General features: G+C 47.9%; 1 protein-coding gene across 5 annotated transcripts in view; it reads right to left on the reverse strand.

Annotated features, from left to right (window-relative positions):
- The window catches only part of HEPH (hephaestin), a 32,587-nt gene extending 18,744 nt beyond the window's left edge, over positions 1-13,843 (reverse strand). For 2 of the 5 annotated variants that reach the window (XM_063346335.1, XM_063346331.1), the window contains exons 1-10: positions 13,515-13,843; positions 10,224-10,420; positions 7,669-7,913; positions 6,743-6,955; positions 6,027-6,206; positions 5,468-5,722; positions 4,707-4,875; positions 3,364-3,503; positions 1,718-1,849; positions 917-1,128 (exon numbers count right to left, since the gene is read on the reverse strand). In XM_063346335.1, coding sequence (XP_063202405.1) covers positions 917-1,128; positions 1,718-1,849; positions 3,364-3,503; positions 4,707-4,875; positions 5,468-5,722; positions 6,027-6,206; positions 6,743-6,955; positions 7,669-7,913; positions 10,224-10,387 — 1,710 coding nt within the window. In that variant the 5' untranslated portion in view covers positions 10,388-10,420; positions 13,515-13,843. Of the gene's footprint in view, positions 1-916; positions 1,129-1,717; positions 1,850-3,363; positions 3,504-4,706; positions 4,876-5,467; positions 5,723-6,026; positions 6,207-6,742; positions 6,956-7,668; positions 7,914-10,223; positions 10,421-11,216; positions 11,332-12,846; positions 12,903-13,514 lie in introns of those variants that run through there. The other 3 variants (XM_063346333.1, XM_063346332.1, XM_063346336.1) reach the window with 3 other exon arrangements.
- Positions 13,844-14,009: the final 166 nt, after the last annotated feature.

Consider the following 14,009-nt stretch of genomic DNA (forward strand, 5'->3'; position numbering starts at 1 on the left):
GACTCTCGTGGCAGCTGTTTTCAGGCTTGTCAGCCCGTGCCTGATCTGCACCGCAAGGTAGGCAAGGATGGCAGTAGGCTGTTTTTCTCACAATAAGGCTCTGCTAACGTGTCTGGCATTTCCCCAGTATATTAATTTACTGCCGTGACTAGACTCTCCCCGAGTGAAATTCCAAGAGGAAGTTCTGGTCGCCCTTCAGATTTCACTTCTCTTTCATCAAAAGCATAAAGACTGACACGGATTTTCACAGGCTTTTTTGTAGCCAGCTCTGCTTGAAAATTAACTGATCTTGCAGAAGAAATGAAGGTCACCCAAACCTCAAAGCATTGTATCACTCAAGCAAACCACCTATAAGTGAAAGTGTCTTTTCAATGTTTCCGAGACTGCAATGAATATTCCACGTGCCTCTGAAAGCAGCCTGCTACGCAAGTCTCAGGACAAACCTATCGAGTCACGTCCAAGGTACAGCTGTTCAGACAAGTGTATCTGAATATTAAAGCAGTGCCCAGAAGCCATTTCAAGGACAGCCCTTGGGAACCCCAAACACTAGTAATTCCTATGTGGGACCCACACACCAGCTGTCCCGATGTCAGCCTGCCTCATGGCTTTGATTCAATTCTCCTGAACTCGCACTGTTGTGCGACTACATTTATTTTCATAGAATGGTTCGAGCTGGAAGGGACCTTAAAAATCATCTAGTTCCAAACTCCTGCCATGGGCAGGGACACCTCCCACCAGACCAGGTTGCTCCAAGCCCCGTCCAGCCTGGCCTTGAACACCTCCAGGGATGGGGCATCCAAATCCCAATTGAAAAAAAATCCAATTTTTTTCATTATGTTCCTTAATGTTTTGCTGATGCTTCCTTTCTCTACAAGGAAACAACCTGGTAAGCACGTGGTAGGAAATCCCCTTTTACCTGTTTGTTGTTGTCATCCAAAGTGCCTGGCTTGCAGATGACCAGAGGTCCAACTAATCCCGAACTAGGGTCTTTGACGGGATTCGCAGCCGAGCTGTACATCCAGGTCAGGCAGGGAGGGTCGCTGGACGTGGGCCCGACGTGCTTCGGCACGGTCCAGCGGTACGTAAAGTTGTGCAGTGGCGCAACAGAAACCCCGTTCTGGAACAGACCTTTAAAACAGAGATTGGCACAGTTATTCCCAAGGTCCCTGTACAAGCTCGGTTACATCTTCTCACCAGCTACATTCACACTGGGCTTCACTGCATTCATATCACTAATACACAGCATCTCTGAGGTGTCATGCGGGTGTATTTACAAGGAACACAAGGAGCTGCTCTCAGTACCGTTAAATTCTCCTAAAATCCCACTGGTGCCATGGCAGAGATGGACACAGTGATGGGAAATAAAGCAGAGATAATTGAAAGCATGTGGTTATCTAGGCTGGAGCATACTAGGAACACTCCTCTGCTCACGGTGTCTCAAACAGCTAGAAGTGGTCTGAGCTTTGGTTTACAATCTTCATCTGAAAAACAGCCCCTGTGGAACTGTACATCCTCTGGTACCCTCCCTGGGCACCAGTTCAGTGGAAAGTCTTTAAGTGAGGCCTCAGACAAGCTTGGAGGACCAGGCTGGCTTCCACCCAGTAGGACATTCAGTCTTTCCTGGCTGCAGAAACTCCTCAGCACAGAGGAGGTATGGGCTGTGGAGTTCCACCACCAGCGTTAGCACCAAATCACTCGAGAAAAGGGAGCCACAAACCATCATGGTACTGCATCCCTTCCCACTCCTTCCCATAGGACACTCCGTGAGGCTGGATGCTGAAAGGCCAGGAGGCTTTGTTAATGAACGTCACCAGGATGGTGTCTCCAACTTCAGCTTTGATCACTGGACCTACACAAACAGCAGAGAATGTCAGCAACGGAGCAATTCCCCAGGTGACCAAGCAAACCGAAGAAGCCAGGGCCACCTTTCACCCAGGCTGAAGGGAGCAGAAGATGAAGAAGGGTGGATGACCCAACATGTCAGCACTACCTAAGGCCATTTGGCCCTGAAAGCAGGAGCAGGGGGCTGACAAGAACTATCTGAAAGAATTTTGGGTCTGCAGAGAAGAGGTTTCAGGCCTTCGCAGACAGAGTAACAAAATGGCCAAGTGTGCTGAAATGCCCTCAGGAAAGGCCCACGTCTCTTGCTCATCTACATATGGCCCCCTCTGCCTTCTAAGATGGGTGCCTTGGGCCTGAGGCCTGGTGTGTAGAGAAGTGCAAGGTGCACTCTCTCTGTGAGCCACAGCCCCAGCCAGATAGACCGAAACCATGAGTCCTTAATATGGCTATCGGCTCCCACCAGCCTGCAGACCCCTGGGTCCACAGACCACTCCTGCCAGCCACAGGAGGGCACCAGGAAAACCAGGCTCCTGCCCAGCAGAGACCCAGCCTCGATGTGCGCATCTCCATGTGCCTCCACATGCTCGGGTCCCCCAGCAGATACCACTTGTTTATCTGATCAGGAATTTTCATCAATTAATCCTTCAGTGGTTTTAGTTTACCAGTAGAAAAATACCTGTAATATCTTTCTACAGAGTCATATATATCCGAGTTTTCCCTCAGTCACTTGTCTTTCTACAGCAATGTGGTTGTTGCTGGTCATGCCAACCCTTTTTTCCCCACCCCTGGTTTCCAAGGTCTAGCAAGACCCTGTCAGCTCCTGACAGTTACGCTGCATCCCCCCCGTGTATAACTCCACTATTTCACTTCTATTCAGCTGCTCTTTTGCCTCTCTTCACTAGTCTCTCCACTCCCAGCTCTGTATTTCACTCCACGTGCTCTTTCCTTCTCTGGCCCCTGCTGGGATTGCCGTCGCTGACTTCTGGTGTCATTAGCTCGTTAGTCACTGCTGATGCAGTAAATTGGACCACACCTATGTGCTTCTACCGTGTACTCTCAGCCTTCATTTGCCCCCGCAGACTCCTTATTTTCTTCTCTCGTGTTTCTTCACCACCCTCACTGTTACTTGGCTGTAACAGAGAGAGCACCCACTTGAGAAAGGAAGCTTTCTGGGAGAAAGCAGGGTTTGTAGCACACCTTGAAGATGCTCAGTCAAAAACACAACCAGGGGCTATTTCCATGACCTGTTTAGCTCTAGTTACAAATACTATACCGTGACCCTCAGCCCTTACTACTAACCTCTGAGGCCTGCCCTGGCAGGAAAGTGATTCTGGCTATTCTACCATTCCACATCCTCAGTCTGTCCTGCTTGCTCTTGGATGTAACCGCTATGAAACACCTCCTCTGTGCCGCTCCCAGCGCCACGAAACGAGAGGATGGTTACAGCTGGCTGGTACCCCCGACACCAGCATCATTCTCACCGGCACCGAAAGAGGATTTGTCTTGCTGGATGATTCCTACCGAGTATCCCAAGGTGTTTCTCTTCTTCTGATCGTGGCTTTTCCTCACGGAAGCTCTCATCAGTATATTCCACGTACTTTGCCTTCCAATAGACTCCCCCAATTCGGTAGGGGCTACGCTTGAAAAACTGCTCAGCAGGGCTAAATGCAAAAAGCAAATATCAGGTCATTTCTATGAAAAAAAAAAAAATCAGTCCTGCTGTTCTCCTGCTCCCTCCCACGTCCCTCCGGCAATGCCGGCAGCATCTCCAAATCCAGCAGCCTTTCAGACAAGGACAGCATCTCTGGTTTGGAACAAGCACAGCTTGTCTCTGTGAAGCTTTTTTGTCCTACAGACTCGTGTAGGTTCAGGGAGCACGTCCGGCACGCAGCCCCCTCCCAGCTGAAACAGCCAGGTTCGATGGCGCAGGTCTGAACAGCATCTCTATAAAGACGTGCAAGGGGGCAGTGAACAAAACTGCAGTGCAGTAAATGGAAAGGCAGTGCTAAAACACCGAGTTCTTCAGAAGCCAGGGGACAACTGCAATCTGAACTGATAAAAAAAAAAAACCCAAGCACCAACCACGCAACAGCTGTAAAGAGAGATTTATTTCCGCTGCCACCACCCTCTCCAAACACACAGACACACGTAACACGCCTTGCAGGAGAGGCAGCTTAGTTACAAGGCCAGCTCACAGGTCTAAGGAGATTTCAGTTCTAAGGTCTGTAAGAGAGTTGCTGCGTGGCTTTGGGTAAATCATTAACGGCCCCACATTTCTACTTCTCCATCTGAAAAGGGGCAAATCCTTTCCAACAGCTTCCCCGGGAAGGGAGTAGAGGGGGAGGAATGTCTTTGTTTCGGTTAGCTAAAGTCTGAACGGGAAACCACTCACCCACTGCTATCACAACGGCCCGACATATGGGATGGAAGACTGTCATCGAGGTCACCACATTTGATTTCCTAGAAATTACTCGCTGCAGCAAGGCTACGCCGAAGCACAGCTGCCGGCTAGCTCTGCCACCCTGTGTCTGCTGAAAGATGGGCTTTCTTAACAGTTCATCAAATACACAGGTCTGCTCCTAGGTCAGGCACAGCAAGCAGAAATGAAGCCTAGAGACAAATGTGGCAGCTCTACGTGAGCTGGGCCTCCTGGAGTCCGTGGGTAACACTATGAGCCTAGTATTGCTCTCGGTACGGTCTGGCTACAGCAGCCTGCATTTCCAGATGGAGCGATCTGCCTTTCCAGGAATGAATTGCGGGCACGTATTTTGATAAGAAAGAAAATCCACGCTTTCCTTAGCAGCCTGCGCAACACAGACCAGAGCCCCCCAAACACTGCCCCAGCTCGTCAGCCTCTTGCTTACCTGCCTGCCTCAGTCAGCTGTCTCCCACTGCTTTGGTCAAGCCCTGAAGGTCCGTAGTCCCACTGCACTTCCTTTGCAGCTATGTAGTATTTCCGAACTCTCCCTTCCAGGGTGGGTGCCGGAGCTTGCCGAGAACAGTGCCGGACTTCGTAGAGCGCCCCCATCCCAGCTGTCCAAGACATGGTGGAGGACACACATGCTTAACCCCTCTCAGCCAGTTTGACCAGGCAACGAACGCAGTCCCACCTTCCTACGACGAACCAGCCATTCCTCCTCTGTTGTCCCAAAAGGTACATGGCTGGGAGAAGGTGATCAGGTGGTTCCCACAGCAAGGAGTCTTTTGTGTTAGTGAACAGAGCTTCTTACCTTAGATATTGGATGGTATGGACGCATGGACAGAAAGCAAATAGAGCCTTCTGCTATCCTCAGATGTACCATGCAAGTGCCTCTTATAAGGACTAGAGCTCTTAAGGCACTGCCCCATCTTAGCTTTCAGCTGTACCAAACTAATTGTCTTCACCACTGACCAGTGTGAACATCAAACAGTGGTCTAAGTCATCCCCAGTAAGTCTGGCCCGCACATTAATAATTAATCCACCCCAATTTATACAAGACAAGGAATCACTCCACTCATCTCGGGACATTTTTAGTGGGAATGGTGCCCAAGGTACTGTCCCCTACCACACTGTACACGACGGGACCGCATTGGGAGAAAAAAGGGAGGCCACAGAGTGCAGGACATATTCCAAACTCCACCTTACCTTGTATGTGATCATTGATCTGACAGCTCAGTAGCCATCTCCCAGGGTTACTGGGGATCATGTCTGCTGTAACAAAAGTGGCTGGGAAGAGGCTGGCCACGTCTGTCCTATGGCCTCGAATATTGAGCGTTTCTCCGTGGAAGTAGGCTGTATGAACATCAATTTCATTGCCCATCCCAAAGAGGTGCCATGAAACGTAATCCCCAGCACACATCGTCATCTCAGGGAGGTTCCCAAACACATAACCATTAATAGCTGCAAAACCAAGCAAGTCAAAAATCAGAGATTAGAACAAGGGCCTTCAGAGTTCTGCCAGCAGGTCCCAGTACAGACATCTTTGGAGGATGGGCCTAACCAGAACTCATCCTCCTCTTCTTGCTCTGGAAAGCCCAGCTCCACAAGTGATTCCTAACGTGCAGTATATTCAAAATCTCCAAACAACTAACAGAGGGTTCACTCAAGCCAGAGATTAAATCAAAATAACACTTCAAGATAGCAGAGCACTGATAACCCTGGAGTGTCTGGGCAAAGTCTGTGGCTTCATAAAGGTGACACTGACCGTGCATTTTGTTGCTCTCCTGAAATTCCTCATCTTCTTTGTCTACGGAGCCTGGATCTGTGCAGAACGATGCTATGTTCTCATCCAGGTACCAGCTTAGGTTCTCATCCACCACACTGAACATCAGAAAGAAATCAATGTCCACATCCTGGCGTCTCTGAGAATTGCCAGTCAGTATTCCTAGGGTGAAAGAAAAGATGAGTGAAGACCCACCCAGGCAGAAAAGCAGACAGCAGTCAAGGGATTAAAACACCAATAGAAGAGTAACTCTTATCACACAAATTAGAAACAGATGCTTCCCGCACCATCCTAGCACAGCTCATTGCAGAGTTCTAGGAAGCTCAGTCTTTTCTAACACATCCCTGCTAACACATTTCTCACTCCCAAACAGCTCTGCCACAGCATGGCCAAACTGTAACACCTTTGGTGTTCTTACTCCTGCTGAAATCGAGCAGTCCTCATCTTTTTAAATACACAAGCTAGGTCTCAGACAAGATTCCTGCTTTTAACATGGATTCAAACAGCTTGCTCAGATCAAGAGGCCTAGAAGCTCACCTGCCCAGCCACTAAGTGATAAAGACAATGTACTGACCAGAACCCATCTAGAACACAGGCACTGTCTTCTCCAGTCATGCTGCATTTTCCCATGAAGCTGCAAGTCACCACAAAATCTTCACAGTATGAAAAAGGTAAAAAAAAAACCTTGGCTTTTTTACCTTTTTTGCATGTAAGTAATGGCCCAATTAATCCAGATGCAATATCCTTCGGTGCATCGATATGAGAGTGGTAGATCCAGGTCAAGCAGTTTGGGTCATCAGCCGTTGGGCTGTGATCTTCAGGGACAGTCCAAGTATAGGTGTAATTCCCTCCTGGGGAAACAGCATCATCCTTCTTCTGATCCTGGGGGGACATATCGGGATACAGGGATCCTAGAACAATTGAGCAATCACAACATCTATTCAAGAAGAGCAGAGATGTCCACACATGTAACCTTATCCTGAGCCGCTCTCACTCAGTAGAGCTGCACATATATACTTGGGTAGCAGATTTCAAAGCAAGACTTGCCATCCCAAGGCTGAAATAGTGTTTAATCATCGTTCTCTCAAAGAGAAACTGAGGCACAGAGCCATTGTAAGGCAACTTGCCCAGTAAACGGGTCAGCCCAAAGTCAGAAAGATGATTCCCATTCTGACTATCGCTACTTTGCCTTCAACTCTGCTACGTGCCACATTCAGCCTCTCTACGATCTCTAGGGTTGCTTCAAATAGCAATTCTTTGGTCTCACGCTTTGCCATTCTTGTGAACTCCCTGAAGCTCATGTCTCTTGTACTGTGGCACTTCAAATAATTAATATAGCTCTTTTCTTTCTGCACCACTCTCCCACTAGCAAGCTTTTGGAGGTTCTTCTAAAATCAAGAAGTCTGGGCTGTATACTGTAATGCCCAGGTCAGGAAACGACTCCCAGATCCCTAAACCTGCTAACCCAACATCAGGTGACTTCACTAATCACCTAGGTGCAGTTGATTTCCAGCAAAATAGCTTTGGGCTAACCAAGTCTGTGGCTTTACAGACATCTCTCAGTACACCCTCCCAAATTCCCAGTGAGAAAAGTCTGCCTCCTTTATGGCAGTGGCTCATTTACCTTCAGAGTCCTTTTCGTAGAAAACTCCATGAGGGTGGATTGTATACGGCCGACTAGCAAAGTTTTTTAGGTGTACTTTAATGGTATCCCCCACTTCTGCTCGGATGATGGGCCCAAGGAACCCCAGCCAGCCAGGTTTGGGAACCTCAGTGGTGTACGTGGAGTCCGTGTATTGCTTATAGACAGATTTCTTGTACACGCTTCCCACCCTGTCTTTGCCGGGCTGGAGAAATGCTGAGGCCTTGCTGTTAAATTCAGAAAAGGGAAAGGCACCATCAGACACGCATGATATCAAACAGCTGGTCCATAACACAGGAGAGTGACAACCATACACAGCTTTCCCAGGTAAGCCCAAAAGCTTTGGCATTACAGAGGACCGCCTGTGCTCTACCCTGGCATGCCCCAAACCCTCCGTGAACTTCCTCCTCCCACCCCTGACTGCTGCGACAGGGGGAGCACAGCCTGCTTGAGAAACAGGCAGCACTGGCCGTTACATGTGAAACGCAACAGGGGACATCAGCACAGGAACAGCTTGGTGAGCCTGGGACCACAGCCACAAGTACAGCCAGGTGCCTGCTGCCACGTATGGCCACGGCCTCCTCCCCAGTGCTTCACGAACAGACACAGAGTGCACCCCTGAACTGCGCAGTGCAAACGAGGAACGGGAAGGACGGTGCTTCTCGGACAATCACATGGAGGTGACACATGGAAGACCAAAGCCCTTCTCATGCCTGCTTCAGCCTTCGTTGGCCTTTTAGAAACTCACTTCGATGTCTTTGTGCCATTTGCAGCTAAATCACAAGGGGAAGGGGTGGGGGCAGAAATAACTCTTGAGCTCTCTCACCAAAATTTACAGTCTAAAAGATGATTTTCTACTAAACAGATTCTGAATTACTCACAGAATGGCAGACAAGTCAGGTAGGTACCTACCCAGGTACATACAGAATCAGCTTCCAGAGTTAAAACCTCACACAGGTACTAAAGTTCAACTCAGGATTATATTTGCAATGAGCGTATGGCTAATTGTTAGTAGATAAGAGATGAATCATGGCCCAGGTATTAGTGGGACCGGCCTAAACGAGAGCTGAGGTTACTGCCCCTGCTTTCCCCTTAGTATCAATTACCCTGCGGTAATATAAATAGCTCTGAAATACAGGCAAACTCTAATGTGTATCTCCAGAAGACGAACGCTTGAGACCAAAACTTTAAGCATTGCCCTTGTCATCCAATATAGTGAAAGGGCTGGGCTCCAGCTATACAATCGAGAGCTCATCCCCTTGAAGTCATCCCTGCAGCCACTATTAGCAAATAGTTTACAGGTAATTCATACTTCATTTTGTAGATATGCCTCTTTCCCCCCCAACATAGTCCATTTCTTCCCAACAAAAAAAAAATATTCTTCAAGCATTTTACTACCTCTGTCATTCATATCAATATCACATCCTTTTCTTACTGCCAGCAATTTGGTTTCTGCACTCACTGTAGAAATAAGTCCCATTCGGTAATTGTTTGCAGCAACAGAACAGTTTTTAAGTTGCTTTTAAGTTTAATGGCCTTGAATTGCATTTCCTTCTCTTCATGTATTATGAGAGAAAGCAAACAAAAGCTATTGCATTCGTTATCACTGCAGGAGTCAGCGATAATATCCTTATTCATCCTGAATTTTAGGGGGTTCCCTTTTCTGTGAGCTAATTTTAGTCTATTCAGCACCTCCAGAGAACAGAGACTTTTCCAGGCTAAACTGACAGACCCTGATGTTCTCCTGTGAACCCCTCCTATTCCTGCTGTGCTGTTTCTGAAAGATATGTATAAGCCCAAGCGTTATTCATTATGGAGGGGTAAATGACTGAGAGTAGATCAAAAAATACAAGTTATTTGCCCTAGAAAATGCAGGGGAAGCCACGAATGCCTTTAAAAAGCTGTGGAAAGTTACGTCAAAAAAACCAAACAAAACAACCCACCAAACAAAAAAAAAACCACCGAAGAAAAAGATTTGGTGTTCTGAAAACTAAAACTAAAACCTGTTTTTGTAGTGACTCAAAGTAATTATTGCAGTTCCCAGATTTACTTTTGCAACAAAAACAAAATCATTTTTCAAACAACCCCTAAAGTTTCGTGCAGGGAGATCCATTCAGCGTAAGGCTTGAAATTCCATTTAAAGGAAAACAAGCCGGCTCCGTGAAGTCATTTACATCAAGGTGAAAAGTCATCATGCCTCAGGATACACAAGCTGATCACCAGCTGGAACTAAGGAAAATGAAACCCCAGGGCAGAATATTGCACAATCTGTCTATTAAAGAGTGTTTGGACTTCCCTGTAGCGTGGGGGCCCCAGTCACTGGATGCTCCATTAAACTGACCATTCTTTTTCCCCCATTCATACAGTTTCTCTGTTCCTACGATAAAATAAGTTAACCATTAAGCTCATAAAGATCAGGCATCTACCAGATCCTGTCTCTTGCTTGCTTAGATGCCTCAGTATACTTGCGTGAAATTACTTGTAAAATTACTATTTTAAGTCAGCACCGGACTAAATTCTTATAAAACTAAACATACGGGTTATGTGCAATGCTTTGGTTAGCGAGGACGTTCTTCCCTGTTGGAGCGTAGTTCCAGTTCACCTCGCGGATCCCCAGGTAATAGACGCGGGTGACACCTCCAGCAAACGTGGGTGACAGCACATGGATGGAAAGCAGCAACAACCAAAACAATCCCATCATAGCCTGAAGTGAAGGCTCTTTTGGAGGTTACACCTATTTGGGAGGAAAAAAAAAAAAGGAACATAATGAATCGGAAGTAGAAGGTGACCGCATGATTTGAAGGTACTGGACGTTCTCAGAGGGTATGAAGAAACCAGGCAGAAGTCCTGTTAGGATTATTATTCAAACATCCATGGGTTCTGAGACAGGAAATCACTCCTATAATAAAATTAACACACACGGCGGATGGAGATTATGTCTCACTAATCAGTCCCCAACACCAAATGTGCTTCTCTCATGACAGTTTGATTAACCTTTTTTTTTTTTTTTTGCCTGTAGTGTTCTTCCAAATGCTTTGTTCCATAGTGCTGAGAAAATACTGCTAATTCGGTAAGGTTTCACACCGTAGGACATGAGGTGAAGAGATTCACAGCAAGCGTTATATTAGCAGCAAAGGCACCCGCGAATCCATATGCTGTGTAACCGTCTTCAGGCAGCGGGGTCCCGAGCAGAAAGTGTAATTTCAAGCGACTGTTTTTTCCCCACCACCTCTGATGTCCCAAATCATCTTACAAGATGACATACAAAGATCGGGGAAATAATCCTGAGCAAGTATCTTTATATTTTAAACCGTTGCCAAGATCTGTCTATTCTACTAAGCCAGCTGAGGAAGTATGATTTAGTCACTGTGAAGTAATTTTAAATTTTAACTTCTTTAAAGATTGCTCTTAAAGAGTGGTTCGCTGTAACCCAGGGCGTGCACCTCAAATGGGTTGCACAAGGCTTTCTGCTTAGTTTAGTTCCATTAAGTATTTTCCCCATGATTTAGGACACGAAGTAAGGAGCTTACTTATAGCTCTTCCAATCGACAGCAAGCTCGGTGTGAATAATGCTCTGAAGAGAGATCCCGGACAAGTTGCAGAAACTGTCTGCAATCACCAGAACACAATTTTGCAAATACAAGTTCAAAACACTACCTGTGCAAAGGAGAAACTGATGCAATACAGGACAGCAGAATTATACCAAAGGATAAGAAAACAGCTTAGGGTTAAAATGCGTGACAAACTAAATAAAAACCCACATGAAAATGCTTAGGAAAGATCTCATCCAGTGATATAATTAACAAAGCGAGATGTAACCAATAATCAAACTGTCATCTGAAATAGATGTTCGGCTCTTGAGACACAACAGCAGGAAAAGTTCAGAGAAAAAAGGAAAACAACAGAATTAGAAAGATGTGACCCAGCAAGAAAGCTTAAAAAGTCAGTTTTCTTTAACTTCAAAACTGAGGGGATGGTGACATAACACCATGTCAAACAGAGAAATATTTTTTTATCTTGTCATTATTTATTCTTTCCTGTCTTTGGTAATAGAAACATGAATAGATCAGGTTTATTTGCAGCAAAGCTGGATATTCTGTAAGCTTTCAGCTAGCGCAGCGTCACACTGGAACAGCTTTCCCAGAGAAGCTGCGAAATCTGATACCCAATATACGGGATTCAACCCCAGCACACGGCAACGGACTAGGTACCTCTTCATAGCACCTCCGAGCCTGTACTTCTGATTTCCAAACGTGCTGTACTATTCTCAGAAGCTAATGATAATCGAGTATTACTGATTCCGAACAGGCATTAAATTGAGAAGTTGAGAGAAAGCAACTCTCAACTTGGGAAAAAAAACAACTTTCTTTCCCTCCTTTCTCAAAAGGAGGTTGCAGGGATCTTTCTAAATCCAAGATATTTTTGATCCATCAACACGGTATAGCTCTGCTCCAGCAGCAAGCCCTTCAGAAGGTCCTGGTCACATACCTGACGAAACTCGGCTACAGAACAGCCCCTTCCCCGTGGCGCTGGCGGCGGAGGGATGATGCTCAATCCAGCTGCTACACACTATCCCATCAACTTCACCGACCTTATTCCCTGCTACAGCTGCTCCAGTAAAACACCTGCGCTGGTCCACTCACTGGGCCAATAAAGAGGTTTCCAAGCAGGGAATTCAGAAAGCTGTACCCGGGCTGCTTCACACACACACGCCGTAACAGCAAAAGGCAGTGGGGACAGCAATGGGGAACAACAAAGCCGGCGGAGCCAGTGCTTAGCCCCAAACCTCTCCTCCTGGCAGCACACGCCCAGCTGGGAAGGGCAAGGGGATGCTTTTGACTCAGCCAAAGAAGTGACCTTCTTGTCATCGTGGGTCAAAGTACGTAGGAGCAGCTTTCCGGGGAAAGCATGCCCAGTGTGTACGGTGACCGTCCTCGAGGGCTGGGAGCAGCTGAGCCCGGGCAGTCGGAGTGGGCTAATCTTTATGTCCTGTCACGCTAATGGTTTTTGCAAGCGATATCAAATCCTCGGAAAGGGCAGAGCTTAGACTTTATACCAAGGATGAACAACGACTCTTAAAGCTGGTTGTGAAAACTGCCTACCGGGACAAATCCCCGCTGCGTTAGCCCACTATTTCTGTGGGGCAGAGTCCCTGCTTACCAAAGCTCCGCACTGCGGCATCAGGATCCTTACCGGAGACACCAGATTCGACCAGAAGTCACGGCAATCTCAATGCCTCGTGAATGTGCTCTGGCACTGAAAAAAACCTCAAGGACAAAGTCTTTGGGACAGCCTTACTGGGGCTGAGGACCTCAGGCTGGAGTTTGAACGTGACATTGCACATACCTCTGTGGCAATTTTCAGAAATAACAAAGCAGCAGCACTTAATGAAGCTTCGGCAGGCCGGACTGAGTCTGGTCTCATGTAATTAATCTCACCACTTAGTTACCATACTAGTGCAAGGTGAAGGAAACAGACAACCATAAGTTCTTTTCAAAAAAGTTATTTTTTTCTTTGAAATACGTGCCTTGATTAAAGAAAAAGAAAAAACACAAACTTTATATTACATTCATCCCCAAACCTTGCTACTTTATATCAGAATCTTTACTCCCAGGACTTCTCTTTTTTCTGATACTTCAATAGTACGGGAATTGTGAATGAACAGAAAATTAAGATTTCGGTCTATTTGGTAATTAACCAACTCCCAGTTTTACAAGGCAGACAGGGCTCTTTCCCGACACCTGACTGCAGGGAAACCACTGCCCGAGAAAGAAGGGGGAAAATAAAGTAAGTGTTAAAGGAAGGAAGGAAGCCATTTCTCCCCTTACTTGCGGAGCAGGGCTGGACGCGGGGCTGCTGGAAGGGCCGGACCGTCAGCGGGGAGACACCTCCGGCGGCGGGAGCCTGCAGAGTGACGAGGGGACAAAGTCTGGGCTGTAAGGAGGGGCGCTGCCTCGCCTCCCGCCGCAGGCCCGGCCCCGCGGAGCCCGGGCGGCGGGGCCCCACCAGACCGCCGCACCTGCCGGCACCGAGCTCGCTGCCCCCGGCCGGGAGGCGGGTGGGTTGTGGCTCCCCCACCCGGTACGGCGAACCCCGGGAACGCGGGGCGGGAGCTGCGGCACGTGGGCACCGGCGCCTAACCGCCGGGCGGGGCCGGGGCCGGGGCCGGCCCCCGGGGAGGCAGTGGGTGCGGTGGGGCGGAGGCGGCCCCTTTAAAGCCGCCCGGTGATGTCACGGGGCCGCGCGCCGCGCTCCCCCGGGAGCACAACAAGAGTCACGCTCGCCGCCGCCGGGCGGGGCCAGGGGGCGGGGCCAAGGCGGCA

The sequence above is a fragment of the Chroicocephalus ridibundus genome, chromosome 9 (assembly GCF_963924245.1).
Source record: "Chroicocephalus ridibundus chromosome 9, bChrRid1.1, whole genome shotgun sequence".
NCBI lineage: Eukaryota > Metazoa > Chordata > Aves > Charadriiformes > Laridae > Chroicocephalus > Chroicocephalus ridibundus.